General features: G+C 42.9%; 1 protein-coding gene across 1 annotated transcript; it reads right to left on the reverse strand.

Annotated features, from left to right (window-relative positions):
- Positions 1–9,150: 9,150 nt before the first annotated feature.
- On the reverse strand, positions 9,151–12,721 carry LOC100351390 (uncharacterized protein C2orf78). Its single transcript, XM_089327062.1, has 3 exons — positions 12,703–12,721; positions 11,848–12,591; positions 9,151–11,078 (listed from the first exon to the last, which is right to left on the reverse strand). The coding sequence occupies exons 1-3, from the start codon at positions 12,719–12,721 to the stop codon at positions 9,151–9,153; spliced, it is 2,691 nt and encodes an 896-aa protein (XP_089183188.1).
- Between the last annotated feature and the right edge of the window lie 2,447 nt (positions 12,722–15,168).

A 15,168-nucleotide genomic window follows, 5' to 3' on the forward strand; every position in this document is an offset into this window, starting at 1 on the left:
GGTGCAGGGCCCAAGCACTTGGGCCATCCTCCACTGCACTCCCTGGCCACAGCAGAGAGCTGGCCTGGAAGAGGGGCAACCAGGACAGAATCCGGCGCCACTACCGGGACTAGAACCCGGTGTGCCGGCGCCGCAAGGCAGAGGATTAGCCAAGTGAGCTGTAGCGCTGGCCGGTTATTATATTAATCTAAAACATTTCAAAAAATGTCAGTGACTGATTTTGCTATGGTGACCAACCCCCCTATCACCATCCCCGTTCCTTGCCCGATCTCTTCCATTGGTCCCATTCTCTTCCCCACGTGCCTTGAGGCTGCACCAGGAGTGGGCCTTCCTGTTCCTGTTCCTGTTCCTGTTCCTGTTCCTGTTCCTGTTCCTGAGGGTGCCTGCATGATGCAGTTCTGGGCTGACCTCGTGTGCATGCACCTTCACCCTGTGAAATGGCCTCCCCAAGCCTGGCATCCTTTAATGGTGATGGGTCAACATGGAAGCACGGGCCCAAGTTGGAGGAAGCCCTGGCAGGCCTTTCAACTTAATATTTGGCACCTCTGGAAGTCTGATGTCATCCAGCTGGGATGCTGTTCCCCAAAAGCCAGGTTGGCCACCTACAGGCTCTTGCAAACACCAACAACCCCACAGCCCCCGTGCCTCAGTTGAGACTGTGCTCCTGGCATGCAACGTGACCCAGCCCACTATTCTCCCTCAGTGGTAAAAGTAAAATTGAACCTGGCCTTGTGTTGTTATGTAGGTAAATGGAGGTAGGGCATTGTGCTGTCCTGGTACATATGTATTAAGTAAATAGTGACTTCTATACTGTGAGAAACAAGGTGTATTTTCAAAAAATAGCACCAGCTTTTTTTAAAAACTTTTATTTAATGAATATAAATTTCCAAAGTACAGGTTATGGATTACAATGGCTTCCCCCCCCCCATAACGTCCCTCCCACCTGCAACCCTCCCCTTTCCCACTCCCTCTCCCCTTCCATTCACATCCAGATTCATTTTTTGATTCTCTTTATATGTAGAAGATCAGTTTAGCATACATTAAGTAAAGATTTCAACATTTTGCTCCCACACAGAAACATAAAGTGAAAAATACTGTTTGAGTACTAGTTGTAGCATTAAATCACAATGTACAGCACACTAAGGACAAAGATCCTACATGAGGAGTAAGTGCACAGTGACTCCTGTTGTTGACTTAACAAATTGACACTCTTGTTTATGGCCTCAGTAATCACCCTAGGCTCTTGTCATGAGCTGCCAAGGCTATTGAAGCCCCCTGAGTTCACTGACTCTGATCATATTTAGACAAGGTCATGGTCAAAGTGGAAGTTCTCTCCTCCCTTCAGAGAACGGTACCTCCTTCTTTGATGACCCGTTCTTTCCACTGGGATCTCATTCAAAAAAATAGCACCAGCTTTGAGAGTAAAGTGAGAACAGACAGCAGCAGCCCAAGCCATTGGCAGTAAAGCTGTGGGAAGAGCCTGGCATGAGTCTGGCTTGGAGCCCAGTGGGGGACAGTGTACCTGCCTACCTAGAGGGAAAAAAAGGGGGCACGCTTCTCTCACCACCATCCAGCACTAGCAACCTGAAACTGAGAGAGGGTGGGCTCCATTTTGGACATACGTAACAGCTGTGCCAGCCTGTGTCCATGCACCCAGCAACCTGCTGAAAGGAGACTCCTGAGTCTGCTGGGAGAATTGACAGGGGGCTCAGCGCTCGTGACTGTGGGAGCCTTGAGTGCTGGATGGACTGTGAAAACACTGTGGCTGCATAGAGGGGCACAAGGTGTGGTTGGGTCTCAAAGCAGTCACTGTGGGCAGCTCCCTGATTGCTTGGTGAGAGTCATGGCTGCGGGTTCTGTGCTCACACTGAGGACTGCATGGGTCCTTTGAATGGTTCTTGTGGCAGTGTGGATGATTATTGGTAGCACCTGGGGCTAGTGCCTGGACATTGGTCTCCTTGGAGGAGAGGAGGTGAATGTGAGACTAGGCCAACAGAGCTGGTCAAACTCTCCTCTATGATTAAAAAAATTTTAAAAAGATTTACTATTCCCAACTTGGGCTTTACCTTAGACACTCCCCTCATCCTGGAGCACTGAACAGAGCTCTCTGACCACACCCAGCACATGCCTCTGGGTATTCACTAAAAGAGCAGACACTCTACCAAGCCATAGAGGAATAGTCCAATGATAAAACCCATCGCAGGGACAAGAAAAAAATAACATCTTACCAAATGCCTAAAAGTAAATGCAGAAATCCAAGAAACAAGAATAAGGAAGACAACATGATGCCCTCAGAGGAACACAACAACACTTGGAAACTAGAATGTGAAGATGAAGACATTGAAGAAATGCCAGAAATGGAATTCAAACAATTGATCATAGGATTACTTAAAAGTAATCAGAAGCAAATGCATGAATTAAAGAAATCCATACAAGACATGAATGAAATGTCTTCCCAAGAAAATTGAGATTTTTAAAGAGAAATCAAAGTGAAATATTGGTATTTAGAATTCAATAAGTCAAATTAACAATGCGGTGGAAAGCCTTCATAGACTCGGTGAGACAGAAAGAATATCTGAGTTAGAAGACAAATCACTGGAAATTTTATAGTCAGACCGACCTAAAAAAAGCGGAAGAAATTAGAAAACTAAAAAACAGTGTTGGAGGTTTATGGGATACTATGAAACAACCCAACATAGGGACGTGAGGAGTTCCTGAAGCTGTGGGAAGAGAAAATGGACTAGATAGTCTTTTTAGTGAAATAATTACCGAAAACTTGCCTGATTTGTACAAAGAAAGGGACATCCAAGTACAGGAAGCACACCGAACTCCTAATAAACATGACCAGAAAAGATCTTCACCACGACACATTGTAATCAAACTCTTCACAGTAAAATATAAAGAAAAGATTCTCAAATGTGCATGAGAGAAACACCAGATTACTTTCAAAGGCTCTCCAATTACACTTTCAGCTGACTTCTCATCAGAAACCTTATAGGCCAGGTGAGAATGGCCAGATGTATCCCAAGTCTTTAGTGAAAAAACTGTCAACCCAGAATACTGTACCCTGTGCAGCTGTCATTTAAAAATGAAGGTGAAATAAAGACCTTCCATAACAAACAGAAACTGAAAGAATTTGCCACCACTTGTCCAGCCTTAAAAAGATGCTTAAGGATATGCTACATACAGAATAACAGAAGCATGGTCATCACTATGAAAGAAGGTCAAGGCAGAAAATCTCCCAGTAAAATACAAAGGAAATCCAAAGTAAACAACAAGATTATTAATGGAAAGATGGCAGGGCCAGGTCATTACTTATCAGTAGTCACTTTGAATGTAAATGGCCTCAACTCTCCAGTTAAAAGATACAGACTGGCTGAATGGATTAAAAAGACAAGGCCCATCTGTTTTCTGCCTACAAGAAACACATCTCACCAGCAAAGATACACACAGTCTGAAAGTGAAAAAATGGAAGAAGATATTCTATGCCAATAGAAACCAAAAAAGAGCTGGTGCAGCCATCCTAATGTCAGACAAAATAGGAAAAACATTGTTAAAGAGGCAAAGAAGGGAATGTAATGACTAGTGATAAGTTAAACAGGAAGATGTGACTATAATAAATATATATTCACCTAATTACACGACACGCCACTGTTTAAAAGAATGAAATGTTAATGTATCTAAAGGGAAACATAGACTTCAATACAGTAGTAATGGGGGACTTCAGTACCCCAGTTTCAGCACTAGATCAACAAGACAGAAAATCAGCAGGGAAAATCATCAAGAAAACAATAGTGATAACCTATACTAGAGACCAAATGTATGTAATGGATATCTACAGAGTTTTTCATCCTACAGTTGTAGAGTACACATTCTTCTCACCAGTGTACTAGGATAGACCGCCTGCCAGGCCATAAAGCAAATCTCAGCAAATTCAGAAAAATAAATTCATACCATGCACCTTCTCTGACCACAATGGGTTGAAACGGGAATCAACAACTCAAGAATCTCTAGAACGTGTGAAAACACATGGAGACTGAACAACATGTTCCTTAATGAGCAGTGAGTCATAGAAGAAATCAAAAGAGAAATAAAAAAAAATTCTGGAAATGAATGAAGACAACCATGCAACATATCAAAACTTATGAGATATAGCAAAAGCAGTGTGAAGAGGAAAGTTTATAGCAGTTGGTGCCTAAATGAGCTATCAATGTATCTCAAGGACCTAGAAAAACAACAGCAAACCAAACCCAAAATTAGTAGGAGAAAAGAAAGAATTAAAATTTGAAGAGAAAGAAACAAAATTGAAACAAAGAAAACAAAAGATCAGTGAAACAAAGAGCTGGTGTTTTGCAAAAATAAACAAAATTGACATACCATTGTCCCAACTAGCCAAAACAAGAGGGAGATGACTCAAATCAATAAAATTAGAGATTAAAAAGGAAATGTTACAACAGATACCACAGATATAAAAAGAGGAACCACAAATTACTACAACGAGCAGTATGCCAACAAATTGGGAAACTTAGAAGAAATGAATAGACTTCTGGACACATACAACCTACCTAAATTAATCCATGAAGACATAGAAAACCTAAACACACCAATAATGAAGATGGAAATTTAATCAGTAAAAAAGACACTCCCAACTAAGAAAAGCTCAGAACCAGATGGCTTCAGGGCTGAGTTCTACCAGACATTTGAAGAACTAACACCAATTCCTCTCAAGCTATTCAAAATAATTGAAAGGGAGGGAATCCTCCCAAACTCCTTCTATGCATCCAGCATCACCTTAATTCCTAAACCTGAAAAAGATACAACAGAGGAAGAGAACTAGAGACCAATTTCCCTGATGAACATAGATGCAAAAATCCTCAGCAATATACTAGCTCATCAAATCCAACAACACATCAGAAAGATCATTCACCTGGACCAAGTGGGATTTGTCTCTGGTATGCAGGGATGGTTCAACCTTCACAAATTAATCAGTGTGACACATCACATTAACAAAGTGAAGAACAGAAACCATGATGATCTCAACAGATGCAGAGAAAGCATTTGATAAAATACAACATCTTTCATGATGAAAGATTCAAGCAAATTGGGTGTAGAAGAAACAGTCCTCAACACAATCAGGGAAATTTATAACAAACCCATGCCCAGCATCCTATTGAATGAGGAAAAGGTGGAAGCATTCTCACTAATATCCAGAACCAGCAAAGATGCTCACTCTCACCATTGCTATTCAATGTAATCCTGGAAGTTTTAGCCAGAGCCATTAGGCAAGAGAAAAAAATCAAAGGGATACAAATAGGGAAGGAGGAAATCAAACTATCCCTATTTGCAGATGATATGGTTGTGTATATAGGGGATCCAAAAGACTCCACTAAGAGGCTATTGGAACTCATAAAAGAGTTTGGGAAAGTGGCGGGTTATAAAATCAACACACAAAAATCAATAGCCTTTCTATATACAAAGACAATGCCACAGCTGAGAAAGAACTTCTAAGATTAATCCCATTCACAATAACTGCAAACAAAATGAAATACCTTGGAATAAACTTAACTGAGGACATCAAGGATCTCTATGATGAGAATTACAAAACATCAAATAAATGAATAGAAGACATTTAAAAACTGGGAAAATCTTCCATGTTCATGGATTGGAAGAATCAATATCAAAATGTCCATACTAACAAAAGCAATTTACAGATTCAATGCGAAATCAATCAAAATACCAAGGACATTCTTCTCAGATCTAGAAAGAAATGATTCTGAAATTCATATGGAAACATAGGAGACCCTAGATAGTAGAAATTCTTAAGCAACAAAAACAAAGCCAAAGGCATCACAATACCAAATTTCAAGACACACTACAGGGGAGTAACAATCCAAACAGTCTGGTACTGGTACAAAAACAAGTGGGTAGACCAATGGAATAGAATAGAAACTGCAGAAATCAACCCACACATCTACAACCAACTTATATTTGACAAAGGAGCTGAAATCAATCCTGAATAAAGGACAGTGTCTTCAACAAATGGTGCTAGGAAAAGTGGATTTCTGCATGCAGAAGTATGAAGCAAGACCCCTACTTTACACTTTACACAAAAATCCACTCAAAATGAATCCAATACATAATCTACAACCTGATACCATTGAATTGTTAGAAAACATGGGGGGAAACCCTGTAAGACATAGGCATAGGTAAAGAGTTCTTGGGGGAAGACTCCAGAGACACAGGCAGTCAGACCCGATATTGACAAATGGGACTACATGAAATTGAGAAGCTTCTCCACTGCAAAAGAAACACTCAGCAAGGTGAAGAGGCCACCTACAGAATGGGAGAAATTACCTGCCAACTATGCACCTGATAAAGGATTAAATCCAGAATAAATAAATAACTCAAGAAACTCAACAACAATACAACAACCAGTTAAGAAATAAGCAAAGGACTTAAACAGACATTTTTCTGAAGAGGAAATCCAAAGGGCCAGCAGACACGTGAAAAAATGCTCAGGTTCACTAGCCCTCAGGGAAATGAAAACTAAAACCACAGTGAGGTTTTACCTCACTGCATTAAAATGTCTTTTGTACAGAAATCAACAGAAAATAAATGCTGGCAAGGATGTGGGGAAAATGGTATCCTAATCCACTGTTGGTGGGAATGTAAACTGGTGCAGTCATTGGAAGACAGTATGAAGATACCTCAGAAATCTGAATGTAGACCTACCATATGACCCAGCCATCCTACTCCTTGGAATTTACCCAAGGAAAATGAAATCAGCATAGGAAAGAATTATCTGTACTTCTGTGTTTATTGAGGCTCAATTCACAACAGCTAAGATATGGAATCAACCCAAATGCCATCAACTGAAGACTGGATAAAGAAATTATGGGATATGTATACCATGGAATACTACACAGTGGTTAAAACATAAGGTCCTGGCAGCACCATGGCTCACTAGGCTAATCCTCCACTTGTGGTGCTGGCACCTTGGCTTCTAGTCCTAGTTGGGGCACCAGATTCTGTCCCAGTTGTTCCTCTTCCAGTCTAGCTCTCTGCTGTGGCCCGGGAAGGCAGTGGAGGATGGCCCAAGTGCTTGGGCCCTGCAATCACATGGGAGACCAGGAGGAAGCACCTTGCTCCTGGCTTTGGATCAGTGCGGCGAGCCGTCTGCAGTACACTTGCCATAGCGTCCATTTTGGCGATGAACCCATGGAGGAAGACGTTTCTCTCTGTCTCTGTCTCTCTCTCACTGCCTAACTCTGCCTGTCCAATAAATAAATAAATAAATAAATAAAGTCCTGTCATTTGAAACAAAATGGGTGTAGTTGGAAAACATATTATTTAGTGAAATAAGTGAGAACAAAAGAACAACTAACATATGTTCTTTCTGATCTGTGGTAACTAATAGAGTACCTAAAGGTCTTCTGTAGACATAAATTGACACTTTGAGATGCAATGACTTTGAACAGCCCTTTTCTCAACTGTTAAGGGACAGGTTTATTTTTTCATACTATTTGTTGAACTCTTTACTTAGTGTAGAGAAATTCGTGTTTATGAAATTAATTGAAAATAGATCTTAATAAAACATAAGAATGGGAATAGGAGCGGAAGGAGGAAGAATGATGGGAATGGGGGTGGAAGGGTGGGAGTGCAGGTGGGAGGGCGGGTATGATGAGTAGAATCACTATGTGTTTAAAGTAGTATTTAGGAAATGCTTGAACTGTGTATACCTTAAATAAAATGTTTTTGGGGAAAAAAGAAAAAGAAAAAAGGATGAAGCTTTATTTGCACTCAGACACAAGAAAGAATTGTTTACCTCAGAATCAGCCCTAAAGGCACTCGGATCTGGCTGAAAAGCCCATGAGAGTATTTCAGGCATGGAAAGCCAAGACACTCTGGCAAAAAGATCTCTGTGAGTGAGATCCCAGTGGAAAGAACAGGTCTTCAAAGAGGGAGGTGCCTTTCTCTGAAGGGAGGAGAGAACCTCCACTTTAACTATGACCGTGTCTAAACAAGATAAGAGTCGGAGAACTCAAGGGGCTTCCATAGCCTTGGAAACTCATGACTGCTGCATAGGGAGATTACTGATGCCATAAACAGGAGTGTCAATTTGTAAAGTCAACAACAGGAGTCACTGTGCACTTACTCCTCATGTAGGATCTCTGTCCTTAATGTGCTGTATACTGAGGCTTAATGCTATAACGAGTACTCAAAAGGTATATTTCACTTTGTGTTTCTATGGGGGTGCAAACGATTGAAATCTTTACTTAATGTACACTAAACTGATCTTCTGTAAAAAAAAAAAAAAAGAAAAGAAATTATCAATTCCCAACTTGACTCTCACTGGGATTAAACATGACAATAGGTCTGATCTGATTTCATCATCATTTAAAAAAATCATCTATTATTTTTCACTTTATGTTTCTGTGTGGGAGCAAACTGTTGAAATCCTTACTTAAGGTATACTAAGCTGATCTTCTGTATATTAAGATAATTGAAAATGAATCTTGATGTGAATGGAAGGGGAGAGGGAGTGGGAAAGGGGAGGGTTGTGGGTGGGAGGGACGGTATGGGGGGAGAAGCCATTGTAACCCATGAGTCGTACTTTGGAAATTTATATTCATTAAATAAAAGATAAAAAATAAAATAAAATAAAAAGAATTGTTTATATTTTTCATGTTTAGCCATACTTGTCTTGTCCCATGGTCAAATTGAGTGGAACTGTACTTGTTTTTTTAGTCCTGTCTTCTGATTCTGTTTCACAGTTCTGCCATTTCACCCATTCCTTTTTCTATGACTGAGCCTAAAAAATCTTTCTCCTATTGGATTTCCAAGTCTGGGATCACACTCCTTTCTCCTTACTCAGTTCTTGCCCTTCATTCTCTTACTTCCCCATCCCACTTTGAGTTCATACTTTCTAATGCAGACTATGAACACCACCTCCACCAAAGAAAAATCACAACTAACAGTGTCTCAAAACTCAAAAGACTTCTTTATTAATCATCTATAAATTAATTCTATTATCTTTATTTCATTTTATTAATACTTAAAAATATATATATGAATAGAGAAATTTGTATTTTGCTATAGGTATGTATATAGATGTGGAAAACCAAGTGCTATCAACAGTCTTAGTAACTCTTACACTGCATAGCCATAGTATCGAGAGATAGCCATCTCCTTTTCCCTCTCGATGAAAAACTGCAGTTTCCCCATAGAGGTGTATTTGGCAGCATTCTCACGCTGCTGTTGAGCCCGCCTCTTCAGAGCCTCTCGCTCTGGCCTCTGTTCTTCTGTGATGGGATCTGACACTACAGGCCCAAGAATATCAGGTTTCCTCCATGGAATTGGTTGGCGGCTGAAATCTTGGATGAGAAATGGGTTTTGAGGGTTGGGTGGTGACTGGTGCTTGGCCACAGCAGCAGAAACAGGCTCCCACTTGAGAGAAGTGTAAGATGATGTTTTGTTAGGTGCAGGCCTAGAGACAGCAGATGGAGGGATACTAGGCCGGGTAGGGTGCATCAAACCTGGTCGAGCTGCAATTGGCCGAGCTGGTCTGGCAGGATCCATGGAAGATGTGTTGGCAGGAGCTGCTTGGGGTGGACTGACTGTAGTAGGTTGAGCTGGATTAGTAGAAGCAGGCCGGGCAGGGTTCCCCAGAGTGGGCCGGTTTGAGGCAAGAGACAGTGGCCTCCGAGGAACAGGTCGAGGTTGAGGCTTACTGACACTGGGGAACGGCAGAGGTATCAACTTCACCTTTCCAGGTGGTGGCAGGTCATACACGGATGGAGATGCGCACCCTTTGTCAGCTTCACCATCCAGTTTCTGGGCACTGACTTGTGTTATCTCAGCACCTGCACCCTGCTGTGGGGTTGTCAGCAATGGTTTGATAGCTGAGGATGCACAGGGGTCTTTGATGTTGCTTGAATTTCCCAGGTTCCTGTAGGAAGAGAGGCCAGTTTTCTTATCGCTCTTCTTCCCCAGCGCATGGAAAACCTGCACAGACTCTAGCATGTGCATGCCTAGGCAGCTTCTAGGTTTTTTGAAGCTCTCTTGGGTAAGCTCAGGCGGATTTCTCTTCCTCTTTGTCTTGGGGACGGAGGGTTTGTCTTCTGCCTTGACTTTGCTCCCTGACTGCTTGCTCTCTTGAGCTTTTGTAGAGTTGTTTTCTCTGGTTCTTCTGGCCTTTGCTTGCCCATCGCACTTGGTTTTCCTGGACCTTCTAGATGCAGCTTTCTGAGGTTTGATGTTTGATTTGTTGGCCATATTCACAGGATCCCTGTCACAGGCTGCAGCACTGCAAGGAACCACTTCTCCCTCTAACAGGAACTCTGGGTCCTTTGGCTGGATTTTGGTTTTGCTACTACCATTGATCGGTTCAGCAGCTTTACGCTTTTTCTTCCTGACTACATCGGAGAGACCCTTTATGTCTCTTGAACTGTCCTGCACCTGAGGCACCTGAGTCCCTTGGATGTCTCCAGTATCTGTGGCATTGCTTGCCATGGGACCATTGGGTTGGTCAAGATCTTCCAAGGAACTGAAGATCTGGGGAAGGCAAATCTCCTCCACCAGTGTGGTAATGTCTGCAAAGCCATTGCTAGCCTCAGTCCCATCTTCCAGTAACCCTTGATCCTCAAGGCTGAGGTTATTTCCCAGAATGGCATTTGTAGGATCAGGCTGCTTCTGTGGGCAAACAGGGTTATCAACACAAGCCAGCAGCTGACCTCTATCAGGGATTTCCAAAGGGAGCAGTGGAAGATCTTGGTTTTCTGCTGGGTCCTGGAAGGCATCCAGTGGCTTGGAAAGCTTGGTTTTGATGTCACCCAAATTGATAGTCTCTGTTTTCTCCTGGCTTTGATCTAGAGGTAGTACCAAGAGATTAGTGGAACTCTGCAGTGGAACTATCTTTGAAATGTCCCCTGTCTCAGATGGTGAGTCACTGTCAAGTAGCTGGATATTTCTGCTCCTGCAGGACTTGGGGAATTCTTCACTTTGTGGCAGACAGGATGTCTGGCTTATAGGTTGCAATCCACGGGAAGAAGTCTCCATCCCTGGGAAATTTTCCATCACTGCAAAAGAATCAAGGAAGAAATCAGTCTGTGATATTTGAGGCGCCCGCACTACATATCAGTGCAGAATCTAAGCACTTTCCAGCCAGTGGACATGGATATGACTAGATCTTCCTAAGGACAAAGGCAACAGAGAGTTAGTCCTTGGCCTAGTTGTCTCTAGTATCATTGTTTCCTTGGCTTTGTCTTCATTGGATCATTACAGCAAAAAAAGGGGAAGTGGTTTTAAAGAATCAAATGTTTCACAAAACCTAGCATTCTCATATTGGATGTTTGTTTTCTGTCCACTCTTCTAGGCAAATACGAGCACCTCCCACCATGGAATAGGAGGAAGTGGAGCTCTTTCTCATGATTGATGCAAGCAACCAAAGATTCTGGGCCTGTGGGTTTTTTTTTTTTTTTTTGACCGTGTCTCAGAACACATGATCTTAAATTGGGGGGAGGGGTCATTTGAGGAAACTAAAACTGTCATTCTGAAATTAAGAACTCTGAAATGCTTTACAAAGAGACTAAAGCAAGGGAGAATGGGAAGTGATGTGATGGTTTAGGGAAGCTGATCAGCTAAGGAAGTGAAAATGTGGCATCCCTCAGTATGATCTTGGGCTTCTCTCGCATGTAGCATAGATTGCCCATCTAGATTACGTCTTCCTATACAGAGTTCAAAAGGGAGAGCACCGAGCAAGGGTAATGGTTGAAGAGCCACCAGTCTTGCTGCAGAGTTGATCTGCTTTTGACCTTATCCCTTTCCTGCCTAACTGTTTGCACTCACCTTGGAAACTTGTTCCTGTGATGGGTTGAGCAGGCACAGAGTAGTAGATTCCAGAGGTCGAGGCTGGTGGTGGGGCGTCTGTGGGCTGAATCCTCTTGAGCACCATCACCATTTCTGGCTGAGGGGCAGACGCCACACTTCCCATGTATGTCACAGGGCCATAGGATTGCAGACAGGGGCCAAGTTCTCCAGAGAGCCCTACTGTGCCTTGATTATAGTAGTAGACCTGGCTTCCTTCTGCATATGGAAGGGACAGGCAGTTTCCCTGATTTGGAATCTGAGTTGCTGTCCCCTGATGCAGTGATGGATACAGAGGGACCATGGTATTGGCATCTGAAGTTTTGTTATATTGGGCTGTCATAGCCATGGAAGAAACACCAGTGTCCTGGTCAATGAGAGTTACAGTGAAGTCCTCGAGCGACGAGGACTTCTTTGCAGTGCGTCCTGTGATATTCCATTCAGAAATACCTGGGTAGGAGGCAGCAGAAGTGGAGATCTGGCTCTGGCCAGTAACTCCAGACAACAGAGTTGTGTTAGAATGTTGGCAAAGGTAGGCACTACCCATGAGTGGCTGGAAAGAGGTGGCAGCGGGTGGTGGCAGTAGCCAAGCCGAACCGACAGTTGGAGCAGACACTCTGGAGAAGTCGCAGACGCTTCCTGGTAGGGAAGCCGCAGTGCCTACCATGGGAATAGAGAGCTGCAGGGAATCTGCAGTCCCAAGTAGGGATGGATTTTGGAAACTTCCTGTAGGAAACAAGAGCGATATGGGAAAAGGAATGAGATTGTTGAAGTTTTATCATTATCTTAGCATTATTAATACCAGAAAGAGCCTAACACCAGTATTCCCTCAGTCACCAAGAAGCAAACAGTTCATGCTAGGCTGTAAGTGCCAGAGCAGTTTTCTACCCTTATGATGCACTTTGTTTATTGTGGATTGTTGTACAGGTGTGGGGCAGATTCAAGACATTCATCATTGCCTAGACTAGAAGCCGCCTTCTCCCTGCCCTTCTTTCCCTTGAGCCTGCCCCCCAGGTTTGACTCCTAAGGACTTCCTGGAGGTGAAGCATTGTAGAACGAGGAGGTCTCTGGAGAACTTCTAACACTCTCATTTTACCAGTGAGGAAAGTGAGGCTCCTCGAGATCAGATGACTTACTGGAGTTCTCCCATTGTGTTAGGGTCACTGCCAGGTTACAGAACCAACTCCCCTTTACAGGATTCTGCTCAGTGCAAATAAATACATGAGCATTGGACAAGTAGAATTTGGAATACAGGGGCCAGCCCTGTGGTACAGCTGTTTAATTCCCCTGCTTGCAGGGCTGGCATCCCATCTAGGTTCGGCTTGAGTCCCAGCTGCTCCACCTGCAACCCAGCTCTCTGCTGTGGCCTGGGAAAGCAGAACAAGATGGTCCAATCCTTGGGCCCTCCTTGTACCCTTGCGGAAGACCTGGAAGAAGCTCCTGATTCCTGGCTTGGGTCAGCTCAACTCTGGCATTGCAGCCATTTGAGGAGCGAACCAGCAGATGAAAAATCTCTCTCTCTCTGTCTGGTACTCTGCCTTTCAAATAAATTAATTTTTTTTAAAAAAACAGCCCTCTAAATTAAATGAATAAGGATGAGATAGTACATAATAAAAAAGCCCCTGCATGCACCTGGGAGACCAGGAAGAAGCTCCTGGCTCCTGGCTTCATATTGGCGCAGCTCTGGATTTTGTGGCCATCTGGGTAGTGACCAGCAAATGGAAGGCCTCTCTCTCTGCCTCTCCTTCTCTCTGTGTGTAATTCTGACTTTTAAGTAAACATACAAATCTTAAAATAAAATAAAAGTGGTTCCTTTGAAAACAATACAACACTGTCATCCTTGGTGCATTGTTTTGTTTGTGCAGGACACCTGCCATTGCCTAGAGTCTACATACAACCTATCCCAGCTGGTGTTCAAGGTCATTCTCTATCCTGATCCTAAAATGGCATGGTCTCTTAAGAGTTGTTATAGTAATAATATTGATAATTCATACATGAAATAATGGTATTTGTTTTATGGGATTTATGTGGAGAATGATACAGTAAGTTATAGAAAATAGAAAGATAAAAATCCTGAGGGGCCAGTGCTGTGGCACAGTGGGTTAGCTCCCTGGCCTGAAGCACCGGCATCCCATATGGGCGCCAGTTCGAGACCCAGCTGCTCCACTTCCTGTCCAGCTCTCTGCTATGGCCTTGGAAAGCAGTGGAGGATGGCCCAGGTCCTTGGGCCCCTGCACCCACGTGGGAAACTTGGAAGAAGCTCCTGGCTCCTGGCTTCGGATCGGCACAGCTCTGGCCATTGTGGCCATCTGGGGAGTGAACCATCGGATGGAAGACTCTCTCTCTCTCTCTCTCTCTCTCTCTCTCTGCCTCTCCTCTCTTTCTGTAACTCTGACTTTAAAATAAATAAATCTTTTTTAAAAATACTGAAAAACATGTACTGTCACAGAACTCAAAAGCATAGCAATGTACTTCAAAATGTATATGGGAAGTGGGATGAAAAGATAAGCTTAGTTTGCTGCCAAATATTTTGAAATCCATGCATATGAGTGGTTTTCTAAGTCTCATGGGAAATGTACATTAAGCATGGATGTCAATTTTTTTCTGACTCCAGAATAAATGTATGCTTTCATTCCATTTCCACGTACTTATTGAAGTGCTCTCATAAATAGATCTTAATGGAAAAATGGATAACAAGCATCAAAGAATAGTACATTTACTATGAAGTTTCTTATCTCAGCTGCAATATTATTTAAGTTAATACTACCTACTTTATTATTAGGAATACTATAACCAAAAAATATCCCATAATGGTGATTTTTTAAAAGATTTATTCATCTATTTGAAAGGCAGAGTTAGAGAGAGGCAGAGGAGGAGAGCAAAGTCTTCCATCCGCTGGTTCACTCCCCAAATGGCTGCAACATCCAGAGTTGGGCCGATCCAAAGCCAGGAGCCAGGAGCTTCCTCTAGATCTCCCTCATGGGTGCAGAGGGCCAAGGACGTGGGCCATATTCTACTGATGCCCCAGGCCATAGCAGAGAGCTGAATCAGAAGTGGAACAGCCGGGACTTGAACCCTGGGCCCTATGGGATGCCAGAACTGCAGGTTGTGGCTTCACCTGCTAAGCCACAGCACCGGCCCCTGCAATGGTGATTTTTAAATGACTGTCTTTACTTGTGGGATAATCTATCAATAGAAAATGTGTCCAGGCAGCATGTTGCAGTAGATGCAGATGTAAAGGTACCCATAATTTAAGTGGACAATTATTTCATCAAATACTTGTCCAGAGCATTGAGCATCGAG

This window comes from Oryctolagus cuniculus, chromosome 2 (assembly GCF_051225735.1).
Source record: "Oryctolagus cuniculus isolate XC-2025 breed Fujian yellow rabbit chromosome 2, ASM5122573v1, whole genome shotgun sequence".
In the NCBI taxonomy this organism is placed as follows: domain Eukaryota; kingdom Metazoa; phylum Chordata; class Mammalia; order Lagomorpha; family Leporidae; genus Oryctolagus; species Oryctolagus cuniculus.

What these genes read in the sequence shown, in the direction of transcription:
- LOC100351390 (XM_089327062.1), bottom strand. An exon ending in CACAGGAACAAGTTTCCAAG is followed by an intron (nt 11,079 to 11,847) that starts GTGAGTGCAAAC and finishes ATTCTTTTGCAG; the next exon opens with TGATGGAAAATTTCCCAGGG.